This window comes from Notechis scutatus, chromosome 8 (genome assembly GCF_049901735.1).
Source record: "Notechis scutatus isolate UNSWTSFEM ecotype Mainland chromosome 8, rNotScu1.2, whole genome shotgun sequence".
In the NCBI taxonomy this organism is placed as follows: domain Eukaryota; kingdom Metazoa; phylum Chordata; class Lepidosauria; order Squamata; family Elapidae; genus Notechis; species Notechis scutatus.
Genome location: NC_142016.1, coordinates 13,487,259 through 13,501,567, shown reverse-complemented (window position 1 = coordinate 13,501,567; position 14,309 = coordinate 13,487,259). Strand labels below are relative to the sequence as shown.

Sequence of the window (14,309 nt, the reverse complement as noted above, 5' to 3'; positions counted from 1 at the left end):
TAAAAAAAAATGGCTGGCCTACAGCTGCCTTCAAAATTAAGAGCGACTCAGTACATTTCTTGCTTATGGGGTGTCCATCTCTCAGCTGCGTTACTACCCAAACTCATAAATAATACAGATTGCCCTTTCTAAGCAAAATGTAGGCTCTTCTGTAAAATATGAGCTTAAAAGATTAAAAAATGCTGCAGCTCTCTGGTTTATTTGTATGTTTTATTGCCTCCTTTTTAAAGCAATTTCACTTGACTCGTAACCTCATAAAAGTTTAAACTCCACATTCAGTTCTGGGGGAGAGTCTCTCTCTCTCTCCCCCTTACCTTCTAGGTACTTTACCAGCAGGCTTACTTATTTTGCCTCATTCGAATGCAGTTTTCATCGTGTCTTTCCACGTTCAGAAAAAAGGCTTAGAAAAGAGACTCTGCATAGATTACAAACAAACTGAAAAACAAACTTCAGAAACTCTGGGTATTTGTTCTGATGTCTCCTCTTTATAAAGAGGACACATACATCTTTCGGTGTCAAGTTGCCATCAGAAAGATGGAAAAGCTGTAACTGTCAAGCAGGTTTCCTTGGTTCACCAAATTGTAAAAATGGGGGGTGGGTGGGTTGAGGAATATCAGATGACATCAGATCTAATTCTCGACTCTAGGTAGGATGTGTGTAGGGGAAGAGCAAGTAGAGCTGGAAGGCAGAGTTAAATGCATCATCAGTTTGGAATCCCTTCATAGTCAGCCAAGTTGAACCCTACTTGAATTCTGCTGACCTTTATCTAGCGCCAATTTAGTGATGGCCGCTAATTGAGGAGATTCTTGTGCATAAGCTTGAATAAATCTTCTATACTGCAACTTTATGAATGGTTTGGGTTCTTTGCACCTGACAATCTATGTTCTGACCTAGGTCCCCAAACACAACAAACCCTCTGTAGTTGAAGCAATGATTCCTTTATTAGGAACCCCAGCAAAAAGTTTCTCTTTCACCTCAGGCTAACAAGTCTGTCCAGCAGGGAGATGAATAGTTGTCTGCCACATCTATTCATCTCCTCCCCCTGCCTTTTATCCCCAGAGCTAGGGTGGGGCTTTGCTAGCAGTGGTGGCTCTTCCATCTCAAGGACCGTCCCATAGATTTCCGCTGTTCTCCTCTCCTCTGCTTTCTGCTCATCCATGCTTCAGGCACTGGACCCAGCTGTTTCTCCTCTTCCTCATCAGCCACGTCCAGACTTGGAGGCTGTTGACTCTCCATCTGAGGGCTCACGGATGGCCCAGGGTCCGCCTCTGTCTCTCTCTCTCTCTACCAGCTCCATTTCCTCTTCCCTCTTGGAGCTCTCAGGTTGCCTTGATGCTGACCCACGCTGCCGCCTCCTCCTCTTGATTCAGCTGCTGGAGGGGCCGGCGGCCGACAGGCCACAATACTGTAGCCCAAAATGCAATGTATTTAATTGCTTTAGTAAATCGCATTTTGTGTAGATTTTGATGCATCGCCTCTTAAAACCAGGGTGGGTTTTTTTTTTTTTGGAAAAACGACACCACACAGGCTGTGATGTCATCATGTGAACTCCGCCCTTGTACTGAAGTTGCAGGGCTTCCATTGTGATGTCATCAGGACAATTTACTTGCCTGTCCTCCCACGCCTGATGCTGACGGCTGGAGATGTTTGACCAATTCCTTCCTTAAACGCATCCCGTGTCTCAGCCTGCTTCATTAGGGCTTGTGTTGTAGTGCTGAATCAAAGGGGTTGCTACTGCAGGACAGGCTAAAACCTTAGTAAATATCCATCTAACCTCTCAGGAGGTCTCCAGCTGATTGCCAAGCAAAGGCAGGCACATCTTTTGTTTATTTGTAATTTGTATAAACGGTTGCATTCCAGAGAGACTCCAGGGAGAGTTCACAAGAAGGCCGATACTGTGAAACACAGCAGATCATAAACTCTGTTAAAAAAAAGAAATCAGAATTCATAATAAGGGTTTGCTGTCTAAGTCTCCAGGATAACTTTTGCATCCCAGGTGGGTCTATTACCAGGGTCTCCAACCTTAGCAACTTTAAGACTTGTGGACTTCAACTCCCAGAAGCTGAGGAATTCTGAGAGTTGAAGTCCACAAGTCTTAAAGTTGCCAAGGTTGGAGACTCCTGACATCAGAGTTTAAATGGGTTTTCTAAAGGAAGGAAAAGTAGGTGTTGTTGAGAGAGAGGCTATTCTAAAGCAAAGGAAGCACAATCACAAAGAAATACAGGTAGTCCTCAACTTACAACAGTTCATTTAATGACCAAAGTTACAACGGCACAGGAAAAAAAGTGACGAATGACCACTTTTCACACTTACAACCGTTGCAGTATGCCCACAATCATGGGATCAGAATTTAGACACGTGGCACGATTTACTCACATTTATGACGGTTGCAATGTCCTGGGGGTCACGTAATCCCCTTTTGCATCCTTCTGACAAGGCAAAGGCAATGGGGAAGCCAGATGCACTTTAACAACTGTGTTCCTAATGCAGGGCATCAACTCCTAAAATATTTCTGTGGTCTTTTTAGAGTTGCCAACAGAAAGGGAGGGGGGAAAGGGGTTTGAAAGAGCAGTGCGGCAGCTTGGAAATCGAAAATGCATTCCATAAATGTTTTCAAAGATAGTAACTAGGTGACCGAAGTTTCTGCCGTGCAAAATTCTAACTGGAGAGCATGATTGATGACTCTTGGCTATGGATGTGTCCCATTGGAGAATATGAATTATGATACACCCAGCGGGTGGGGGAAAACCAGGGTCAAGGGTGCCAACGAATGATGTATCTCGAAGTCTGCTACACCCAGACAATGTCGGACATGTTAACTTCCAATAAATCCTTTTGAAGTTTTGGAAGTTTGGCTTGAGACTCATGATTTAATTGGGGTAACTGCCAGAATCCTGACACAGGGATTCACTTAACAACTCTGGCAAGGGAGGTGTTAAAATGGGACAAACCTCTCTTAACCAACAGACCTTTTGGGCTTAATTGGGGTCTTAAGTCGAGGACTATCTGCCATTGCCTCTGCTTGAATGGGGAAGGGAGGTAGGAAATCTTCAGCTTCCTTTTTCCAGGATGGAAGGACAGGACATGGCAGATTCTTGGTAAACCGAACACAAATTTCCACAAGAAGTTTGGTTGAGAAAACCTCCAGGGTATCCCAGCTGTAATCCTGTTTATTTTCAGATTCTTTGGCAGCTGCCGCAGCCTGACAGAAAGTCTTCCAAGCAAGACTGACTGAGATGACAGGGAAGCAATTTCAGGAACGGAACATTTTCCCACTTAGAACCAATTAATCCTCGTGTTGTATATATGGGTGGAGATGTTGTGGTTTTTGTTCTAACAGCCTTGTTGTAATCTGGTGGGGAGACAGGCCTTTTCCTTAAAACAAGAAGCCTGAAATTGACCGTGAACATAACCTCTCAAATCTGCTTCACTCTGGGAACCAGGTTGGAGAAAGCTTAGCAAGAAATATGTCCTTGACTTATGACCATAATGGTTGTAAAATGGCTCACCAACGTACCTGACCTGTACCAGATTTTGTGATCTTTTTTTGTTTTGCAGCAGTCATTAAGCAAACACCAGGGCCATTAACCAATTGTTCACTATGGCCAGTTTTGCCAAAAACTGGAAGCTAATGCTGTTTTTGGTCAAAACCAATTGCAAAACCTGTGTCGACCATCCCGTTGACGTACACAGCAAAAGAAAAAAAAATCTGGGGACATTATTTTTAACCAAGAGTATAACTTTGCTGATAGAAACATACAGGCACAGAAGCAGCAAAGCTCACTCTGAGGTTTGCGTGCGAAAACCAGCATAATTTAATTTCCCCTTTCCCCCCTTTGGGCCACTCCCTGTTCCTTGTCCACCAATCCAACATGTCCGATTTGTTTTGGGGAAAACAGTCTGCACCTTCAGAAGGTCCCCGTTGCACGGCCTTCAAGTCTTGGGATTTTTTCAGGCTGCAGACAGCTCACTTAAATTCCTCATCTCCCTCCCAATATATCCCAAGGGTTCCCCCTCCTGTTGTCTCTGTTGCCAAGCTGCGAGTTGAAGTGTGTTATGAGTCAGTCTTGACAATCTGGTCATGTGACTGCAAGGAGGCTGTTGTTCTGACCTAGGCTTCCCAAGATCATGAAGCAGACTCCTTGTCCCGATAAAACCCCTTTTATTTAGGTTAAAGTGAATTCCTCTCCAGCAAAGTCCTGCCAAACAGTCTTTCATGAGATTTCACAACTACTGACCTTTATCAGGCTCGGAGAGTTGCCAGGCTGATATGTTCCAAACGCCACGCTGTAGCAGAAATTACTTGGCAAGAAGTCAGGAACAGATCTAATAAATTGAACTAATTGTCTCCTGTGAACACCACTCCCCTTTCGCTCCTCTTTATTCCCTGTGGGAGGGGCCATTCACCGTCCACCTGTACCCTTACTCCCGAGTCGATCCTTGTTCCTTAACTGTTCCCTTCTCCTGGCAGCTCTGTGCATGTGCACATCGAGAACAGGCTCCAGCTATTCTTCTGCCTCACTGATCTCCGACTCTGAAGGCAGCTGTTAACTGTCAGTCGGCCCTGGCCCCGTCTCTGCCTCCGACGCAGAGCCCTCCTCAGAGCCTTCCCCAGACTCCAGGACTGGCCCATGTTCCTCCCCAATCTCCTCACTGTCCGAGTCTGCCGCCAGCTCTGCTGGCTGCTGCTGGGCCACAACAGCTGCCAATGGGCATAAATGCAAGCTGGCTGCCGAGATGGGGTCACATGACTACGAAGGGGTATCGGAATTTCGTAACCCGGTTGTAAATACGCTCAGGGAGGTCTGTTATAACTTCGAATGGTTACTAGGTGACCGGCTACAAGTTGCAGAGTACCGCTTGAGTTCGAGTGTCCTTATGCTTCAGTGGGTTTGTGGGGTTTTGTTTTGTTTTTTGTCATTGGAAGACGGATATTCTGATTATCCTGTTTTATCTAGAGAAAACTGACTTGAGGAATGACTTGCAACCGTGACTTGCAGAGCTGAGACAGCAGTCATTTATTATGTCATCAGAAAAAGTCACCTCTGAGTATTGTCCAGCCGAGATGTAACACAGTCTTAACGTTTGTTCTCGCCATGCAGAGACCCCAAAGACGCTTCTACTTCCCGAAAGTCACACTTGGAGCTCAAAAAAGAGAGGTATGTTTTCAAGGCTCTGGAGAGAACTCCTGCTCATCACCTAGGAAGGTTCTTAAAAGAGGCAAAGACAGGGGTGGGGCTGCTGGGGGTTCGCAGGAGTTCGGGAAAGCCCCTAGCTAAGATTCGCTGCAGTTTCGGAGGACCCCCCAAATCCCACTCCTGGCTGGTCCCCTCCCCTCCCAGGAGTCCCCACACAACCCATTTTGGATGCAGGTAAGTGCAGGGCGCAGCAGAGGCTCTGGGAGGAGGAAAAACGGGCCTCCAGGAAGTTCAGGAAGGCTGGAAATGGACCCATTTCTGGCTTCCAAAGAGCCTCCGGAGCCCAGGGAGGCTGTTTTCACTCTCCTGGAGGCTCAAGGAAAGGACACCCCCCCACCCACCCCCGCTGTGGTGCAGGAGGCTGACTAAGCCACGCCCACCATGGCCACACACCCCCAGCAACTGGGCAGAGAACCCTTTGCTAAAATTTTTGAAGCCCAGCCCTGTGCAAAGATGTAAAGAATTAGAAAGGGAAAAGGAGAACCATTATTAAGGTGGCCACAGGAAATCCTCCCCTCCCCCACCATCGCTACAACAGCAACCGCAACTTCTTGTTTGTGTATGCAAATGTTGCATTATAAATGAGTTTGTAATTGCAGTACAGCTTTCTACACAAACAGGAGTTGGCCCTTTATGCAGCAGTGACGTTGCAGTCTATATACTTGGCCATCCGCCCTCCCCATCCATTGTAGCCAGAATTAGTAGGTTTTAATGCAGTGTAACCCACAGCATCCTGAGCTTTCAGAGCGTTAAATAGGAGCGTCGCATCCAAAGCACTTTTTGACCGACAGGATGCAGGTAGTCCATGAATTATGACCACAACTGGGACCAGGATTTCTGTTGTAAGTCATTGCAGTCCTAAGTTGAGTCAGAATCGATTTTACAGCGAGGAGGTCTAACAATGTATGCATCTTTGCCCATATTCTTCTTTTTCCCCCCTTATAAAGGAGGGATTCCAAAGATTCAAGATCTTCTAGCTCTACTTCTAGTTCCTCTACTTCCTCTCCCAAGAGACTGTTGGTGGACAGGTAAGCTAATCCAGCCCTTGTGTTAAGTCTACTACTGATCATTTTACTTTGGTTCTACTGATCTAGCAAGATACAGAATAACAGCATAGGAAGGGACCTGAGATCTTGGAGGCCTTCTAGTCCTCCTGCTCAGGCATGAAACCCTATACCCGTGATGGCGAGAGCCATTTGTGCTGCTGGCATGCGAGCTGCAGCAAACTTACCTCACTGTGCATGTGCATGCCTCACAGTTGATTTTCGCCCTGTTTGAGGCCTTTTTCAGCCTCCCAAAGGCTTGAGGAAGGCTTCTGCAGGCTTCTACAAGCTGTGTAGGCCGAAATCTAGCCCCGTTTCGTCACTTCCAGTTTTTTCAGAAAAACCGGAAGTGATGAAATGGGGCTAGATTTAGGCCTACAAAGCTTGTAGAAGCCTGAAGAAGCCTTCCTCAAGCCTTCGGGAGGCTGAAAAAGGCCTCAAACCGGCCGAAAATCAGCTGTGAGGTACAGTGCAGGTAAGGGAGCGGCGGGCAGTAGGGGGTGGGATTGCACGTGCATGTGTAGGGGGAGGGGGGCACGCATTGCCTTCTGGGTGCTGGCACGCGAGCACAAGTGTGCAAGCATGTGCACAATTTTTGGCACAGCTCAAAAAGGTTAGCCACCACTGCCTTATACCCTTTCAGATAATTGGCTGTCCAGTCTCTTCTTAAAAACTTCCAGTGTTGGAGCATCCATAACTTCTCGAGGCAAGTCGTTCCACTGATTGAGGAAATAGCTCTTATTATACTTGTACCTTAGAGGAGAGAACAGAACAGAACAGAACAGAACAGAACAGAACAGAATAGAATAGAATAGAATTCTTTATTGGCCAAGTGTGATTGGACACACAAGGAATTTGTCTTTGGTGCATATGCTCTCAGTGTACATAAGAAAAAATAAAATACATTCATCAAGAATCATAAGATATAACACTTAGTAATAGTCATAGGTTACTATAAGCAATCAAATCATACTAGGGAATAAATAAAACAATATAAATTGTAAAGATACAAGCAACACAGTTATAGTCATAAGTGGGAGGAGGAGATAGGTAATAGGAAGGTTGAGAAGAAGAATAGTACAGTCTTAGTAAATAATTTGACAGTGTAGATCACAGTGTTGGCATGGAGAGAATTTATGCCACTTCTTTGTTTTCAAAAGGACCTAAAATTGTGCTTTGAACGATCATGACCTGAACTGAAATTATGATGCACCTCTCTGTATCCACTCTAGGAGAACCTCCACCAGCTCCAACCCAGCAGCCTCGCCTCCTGGATCTCATAAAAACAAAGAGGATAGCAAAGATGAAAGGTATTGTTGGGGTGGAAGGTTTCAAAGAAAAAAACCAGAATAAATTAGCTACATGGAGAAGGATAGCCAAAACTTGAGGCATAAGAATGGAGAGCAGGACCAAAAAAAAATAAGTGGCTCCAATTGCTAATTGGCATTAACAAATCAATCAATCAAGTGTGCAGGCAGCATTTCTCTTCAGTTGCTTCTGCAAGAGCTGTTGTTCACTGTTACAGTGCTTTAGAACTGGATGTTTCCTATATCAGCCTAAAACAATTAGTTGTTAATAGACATCTTCCCTATGTTTTTATCTGAAACTTCTTCAGACCCATCTAAGTTATCAACTTCACTGCAGCTTCTTAGGATGGCAGAAAAAAAGGCTACATACGTAGTTTGTATAAGTGATAGGCAATTTGACTACAACTTCCCTTATTCCATGAAAATTTCAGGCTAAGATATTTGCAGGGTATGAGGTGCCAAATTCCGGTAAAGATTTATGTTTGAAAAAAAAATACTTTAATAGGAACATGAAATATCTCATTATTTGAATAAATCATCTGAGTAACATGAAATATCTCATTATTTGAATAAATCATCTGAGTACCTATTCAGTTTGATGGCCAGTTTTTTTTTTTATGTTGGATAAACTCCTTAAAGACTCTTTCTTGGCTTTAGGTGTTTTCCCAGGCCAAAATATGAACTGACAGCTTTTTAAACAGAGCACATGTTCAAATAAAGGACTGTCCTGTAAAAGGATATACCTCGTGGCTGTTGGCTTCTTGTGTAGCCTTCATTTTTGCTTCTTATGAATTCTGCTGAAGTTTTCCACGGGATGTTCTAATATTGTGTAAGAGAGATAAAAGAAATTGCTTTTATGTCATACCTTTATTGGCTTTGAATTAAGTTGGCTGCATTCATACAAAGCTTGTAATCTGGAGAGTCGTTTAACCCATTTGCTAGATTTACCAGGGCAACCAAGTCAGGTTGGATTTGTAAGCTAAGCACCAAAGGTTGCACTAAAGTGCATGTTAACCAAGCTCACAATGTTGTACAAATACATCTTTTAAATCTTTTCCTAACTGGTTAAGCATGTTGTTATGAACATGTTGATTAATTACATCAGCCTTGGCTTAAAGTGTAAATAGCACAGTCCAGATTAGATCTTGGGACAGGCCCTGCCATTAAGCAGGGTCCCCAGCTCGCTCAACCTGAGTTTCAAGAAAAGAAAGCAAACAATTAGTTTTCTAATCCCCTTCTGTTGGATTTTTGCAGTTAGGGAAGGAAGGGGTGAGTAGCATGGTTTGGCTGGGATAGCAAAATAATTTGATTGCTCTTGACTTTTTGTGATCCCAATGGCCTTCTGTCTTGGTTTAGAAGCTATACTGAAGTGGTCATAAATTAGCATTTTTCATTTAAAACAAAAATCTCACTTGATTTCCTGCTCAGATCAAATGACAGATCTCGAAGTGAGGTGTCTAGGATGCCAGCCAGCCCTGTCATGCCAACATTCGGAACTTCTGTCTGCTTCTTGCCCTCCTGCTATTTGACTGGAGACTCCATTAGGGACAAGTGTATTGAGATGGTTTCTGCAGCCCTGAAAATGGATGGTAAGAAAGAAAACATCCTTGGGGAATTAAGAAATTAACTTAGGATGAAAGTCAAGGGGCTCTAAAGAGTTTACAGTCTGACCTGGAACTCTGGTTCAGATGTTTTTATCTCTGGCTTTCACTGTGCTGGGAGTTACCTGTATGGCAAAAGACTGAGAAAATTCAGAAGTGTTCAAACAGTGATTTCTGAAGTGCACAAGTGTTGATTAGATTATATAACTACAAAGGCATTGCCAGAGTTATTGATATAGAGATAGCAATAGCACTTAGACTTATATACCGCATTACAGTGCTTTACAGCTCTCTCTAAGCAGTTTATAGAGTTGGCATATTGCCCCCAACAATCTGGGTCACTGACCTCGGAAGGATGGAAGAGTGAGTCAATCTTGAGCCGGTCAGGATCGAACTCCTGGCAGTAAGCAGAGTCAGTCTGCAATATCTCTGTGCCACCATGGCACAAAATTGATATTGTTATAGAGATGATTGATAATACCAATAGAATCAATTTTACTTATGGTTCCCATTCAAGCAGCAGCAGAAAATAGGAGATTCCAAAGGAAGGACAATGAAAGACAATGCATAAAAGCAGTCTGCAAAATAGGATAAAACGAAGAGCAACCATAAGATAAAAAGTTATCCCAAATTGAAGGCATTTGCAGGGAGAGCCAAGGAGGCAAATGGTGAAAAGAGCATCATGATGCAAACTCTACCCATTTGGGCAGGGTGTTACAACATCAAATGTGGGTATGGAAGGGACAGAACTTATGGCATGTTGCTTATCACTTTAATGAAAGCATCAGAACCTGTAAATGCTCCTGGTTCAAATAAATAGAATGGAAACAACAACCCACAGTTTAAAAAAGCCACATTCAGAAGTAAACAATTATTTTCCGCTGCTACTACTGTTCGTTGCTTTATAAGGGAATTTATTAGTTAATTATTTTATGCATTTATTTTTTAAACTAAGTTGGGGGTGTTCAACCTTAGCACCTTTAAGAAATATGGACTTCAACTCCATTGATGGCTGGGGAATACTGGGAGTTGACGTCTACATGCCTTAAAGTTGCTAGCCCTGATCTAAGTATAGAAGTTCAGGTTTTTTGGTTGGGCACAAAGCTGAATTTCATTTGGTTGTGCTGAATGATTTTTTCCCCTTCTGTCCCCATCTTCATTCCTTTCTCTTCATCACCATCCAAGACGATTACAAAGAATTTGAGGTCAACTGTGATAAGATGGCAGCCGAGATTGAAAATCATATCTTTTTGATATTCGGGTCTGCTGGTTATTAGTATGAGTGGGAAAATGAAGTTACAACTGCCAAAACATCTTAGGGAGATATTTACATGAGCGAGATTCGAACAGCTTGACCCAATGGTCAGATATGGGAGATTCCATTTGATACCCTACAATGGATGTCTCTGCCTTTGCAAAGCAGCAGTGGGAGATCTGGCTCACATCCTATTTAATTGTTACCTGTATGAATAACCCATTGGGATCCCCATATCAAAACAAATTACCTTATGTGCGACCAGAATCTGAAAATAACATTTAACACAGCATCTAGAAGCCAAGAGGAATATATGTGCCAAATTTCAAGTTTGTAGGCTTTACAGTTCTGGAGATTTTGTGATGATGCATGAATGGTATTTCGCATAGATAGATAGATAGATAGATAGATAGATAGATAGATAGATAGATAGATAGATAGATAGATAGATAGATAGATTATTGTATTTTATTCCAATTTCATCTTAAATTGTATTTTATCCAATTCTATTTTAAATTGCTTTTATCAAATTTTAGTAGTAATTTGTTTCTGAAACTCTGCACTTTGATATGGCCCAAGGGCTAATCAATAATAATAAAAGAGATCACACAGTATGGGTAGAGAATGCATCAGAGCGGGAAAGGTTTATGCTAATATTGGACGGATGTTGCCTTGATGGGTAAAAACAAAAACTCAAATCATTTGAGTTGTATAAATTCAGGAGATGCTTTCTTTAACTTTTTTTCCTAAAAGGTTAGGAGGCTAAAAAGAAGGGGGTTCAAATTTTGTTTGGGTACTAATTGCCTAGTGCAGTGATGGCAAACCTTTTCAGCACCAAGTGCCCAAACCGGAACACATGTGCAATTGGCGGGTGCCTGTTTTGGGGCTGTTTTCAGGCCGTTCTTAGGGCCATTTGGAGGCCATTTTCAAACCCTTTCTGGGCCATTTTCAGGCTGTTTTTCAGGGTGATTGTTAGGTATAACATTGATACCAAATATGGTTTGGGTGAATAAATATATAAAACTTAGATATCATGGTTTAAGTGCTTATCACTTTAAGCAAAATGCAGCAGGCAATTAGCCGATTAAGGTGCGGTTAGAAGTTACAATATAAGGAAGCATTAGAAGCTGGAGAGCTTACTGTATGTTGCTGACTGTAACTGTGTGCTGCTGCGAGTAACTGTGTCTTGCTGTGACTAACTGTGATTACTGACTGTGAGTGCCTGTGACTGAACTGTTTATTGTTTGCTACTGTCTACTGAATATCCAGCGTTTGTTTCTCTGGAGAGTGAAACCGGAGGAGGAGAAGATATCTTTATCGGCTGATAAAGATATTGCAAGGACTCTTAACTTGGACTATACTAGTGAGTCTTACTGGATGGAAATACTGTGAATGACTTAATGGACTGAATGACAATGCTTAAACTCTAACTGGATTAAAAACTATTTAAACTACAAACAGTGTTTGTGTTCAGTGTGTGTATACTCTGGGCCCTTCCGCTCTCCTTTGGCTGCCTGGCTTGACTACTGCTGCAATACTCTGCTAGGGTTAATCCTCAAACCCTAACATTGGTTATGGGCCCAGCAGCATAGTCTAACTAACCAGGATATAGCAGAGAGAGTTGGTGTGAGTTGCACATTACTGTAAAAACAAACTGTTTTAATTAGTTTAAAATAGTCAAAATATCTGAAGAGCAATGGCACAAGTAAATTTGTCACAACTGTCCATGATATCCAGGCTGGATGGAACAAACTATGTTTCATGGTCAATGAAATGTAGTTTACTTCTCGCAGAGAAGGTTTGTGGGACATTATAGCAAACCCACCAGATGTGAGTAGCTGGGATCCTGCTAATGATGATGATAACGAAAAGTTACAAGACTTTAAACTGAAGAATGAGCAGGCTTTATGCATCATAGGACTGACTCTCTGTGATCAGCAGCTTGTCCATATTCGTGGAGAAGAAAATGCTGCAAACTGCTGGGAGAACCTCAGGAAGATTTATGTTCGGGACAGTGTAGGAGCACATATAAATCTTACACGGAAGCTTTTTCGAACGCATCTTCAGAGGAATGGAGATATGTTAGTTCATTTAAACTGTATGAAGAGCATTTTTCAAGAATTGCAAGAAAAAGAGCTTATATTTAATGAACTGCAACAAGTCTACATAATATTATCTTCATTAGATCAAAGCTATGATGACTATGTGACTTCGTTGGAGGTATTGCCAAAAGAAAGCCTCTCATTAACCGAGATTACAGGCAGGCTACTAGAAGAAGCCAGAAGAAGGCGTGGCGTGACGAGCTGAGAGAAAGATAAGAAAGAAGAGAAATTATCTTCAAAGCTTGAAAGAAACCAGCAAAGCAAAGTAAAGCACCTGGAAGAAGAGAATTTATCTTCGACAGCATACACAATTAAAAAGTGTTTTAATTGTGGAGGCAGAGGACATTGGCAAGGTTCTGCAAAAAGAGAAAAGCCAGAATGTAAAAAGCCAAAGAAAGCATTTGAACTAGCCACGTTTGGCAACTCTGATGTGAAGAATAATTTATGGGTGGTTGACAGTGGCGCATCCCACTGCATCACAAGAGATAAGACAAAATTTATAAAAATGTCTAAAAGTTCTCAACATATATCTCTTGCCAATGGCTGGAACCTGAAAGCGAAAGGTCAAGGTTTTGCACGTTGTCCGTACATAAACCAGGATATAAAAATGTTGTATGTACCGCAACTAAAGTTTAATTTGCTTTCAGTAAGGGTATTAGATAAATTAGGTTATGTAATTACTTTTAAAGATAATAATTGCATAATTGAAAAAGATAACAAAAGGGTAACTGCAGCTTTAAATGGAACATTATATGTCTTAGATAATAGTAAGAAAGGGAGGCACAAACTGTATTTAATAATATAAAGCCTCATGAAGAATGTATCCATTTATTGCATAGGCGTTTGGGGCATGTAAATTTTAAAATGCTAAAACGTACAGTTGAGTTATCTGAAGGAATAAGGTTAAAACCTTGTGATAAATATTTGCGTTGTAATGTTTGCTGTGAAGATAAGAGCAAAGTATTGCCTGCAAATAGGCTAAATGGTTTCAAAACAAAAGAACCTTTAGAAGTAGTATTTGCAGACATAATAGGTCCAAAGAAACCCAGTATGGGGGTGCTAGATATATACTGAGCATTATGGACCATTATTCTAGATATGGGTTTTGCTATTTAATGAAAAGCAAAACTGAAACATATCAACATTTTTTCAATTGGCTTAGGTTTGCTGAAAGAAAGTCTAAACGTCAACTGATAACCCTGGTGACAGATAATGGCACGGAATTTATTAATAACAAATTCCAGAACAGACTTAAGGTAGCTGGAATAGAGCATAAGAAGTCTGCTCCATACAGGCCAGAACATAATGCTTTTATTGAAAGAAGAGGCCAAACACTACAGGCAATGGTTAGAACAATGTTAAATGATTCTGGGTTACCTGATTCTTTGTGGGGAGGCTACAATGTGTGCTAATAACATATTGAACAACGTTGTTAATACAACAACAGGTGAAATTCCATTTACCAGATGGCATGGCAGGAAACCTGATCTAAGTTACCTGCACACATTTGGTGCACCAGCATGGGTGCATATTCCTGCACAACTCAGAAAAAAGGGCAACATAGAGCTAAAAGATTTTTCTTCGTTGGTTATCAGGCAAACCATAGGGCATATAGATTTTGGGAAAAAGGCACATCTAAAGTGTTATGTAGTGCTAGTGCCCAATTTCTAGAACATGAAGGATGGGAGAAATTAGAACAGGATGCCAATAAAGATGTAATTATTGAATCTATAGAAATCCCATTAGTTATCCCTGTAACTTTAAAAATAAAGTAAAGAGACAAATACAGGATGAAATAGTGCC

At 42.0% G+C, this 14,309-nt stretch overlaps 1 protein-coding gene across 1 annotated transcript in view; it reads left to right on the top strand.

Moving 5' to 3' along the window:
- Positions 1 to 14,309, top strand: part of TCEA3 (transcription elongation factor A3) — a 38,626-nt gene that overhangs the window by 16,651 nt on the left and 7,666 nt on the right. Inside the window, exons 6-10 of the mRNA XM_026676110.2 lie at positions 5,103 to 5,159; positions 6,146 to 6,226; positions 7,474 to 7,551; positions 8,977 to 9,137; positions 10,335 to 10,391. Of these exons, the coding sequence (XP_026531895.1) occupies positions 5,103 to 5,159; positions 6,146 to 6,226; positions 7,474 to 7,551; positions 8,977 to 9,137; positions 10,335 to 10,391 (434 nt within the window). The remainder of the gene's footprint in view (positions 1 to 5,102; positions 5,160 to 6,145; positions 6,227 to 7,473; positions 7,552 to 8,976; positions 9,138 to 10,334; positions 10,392 to 14,309) is intronic.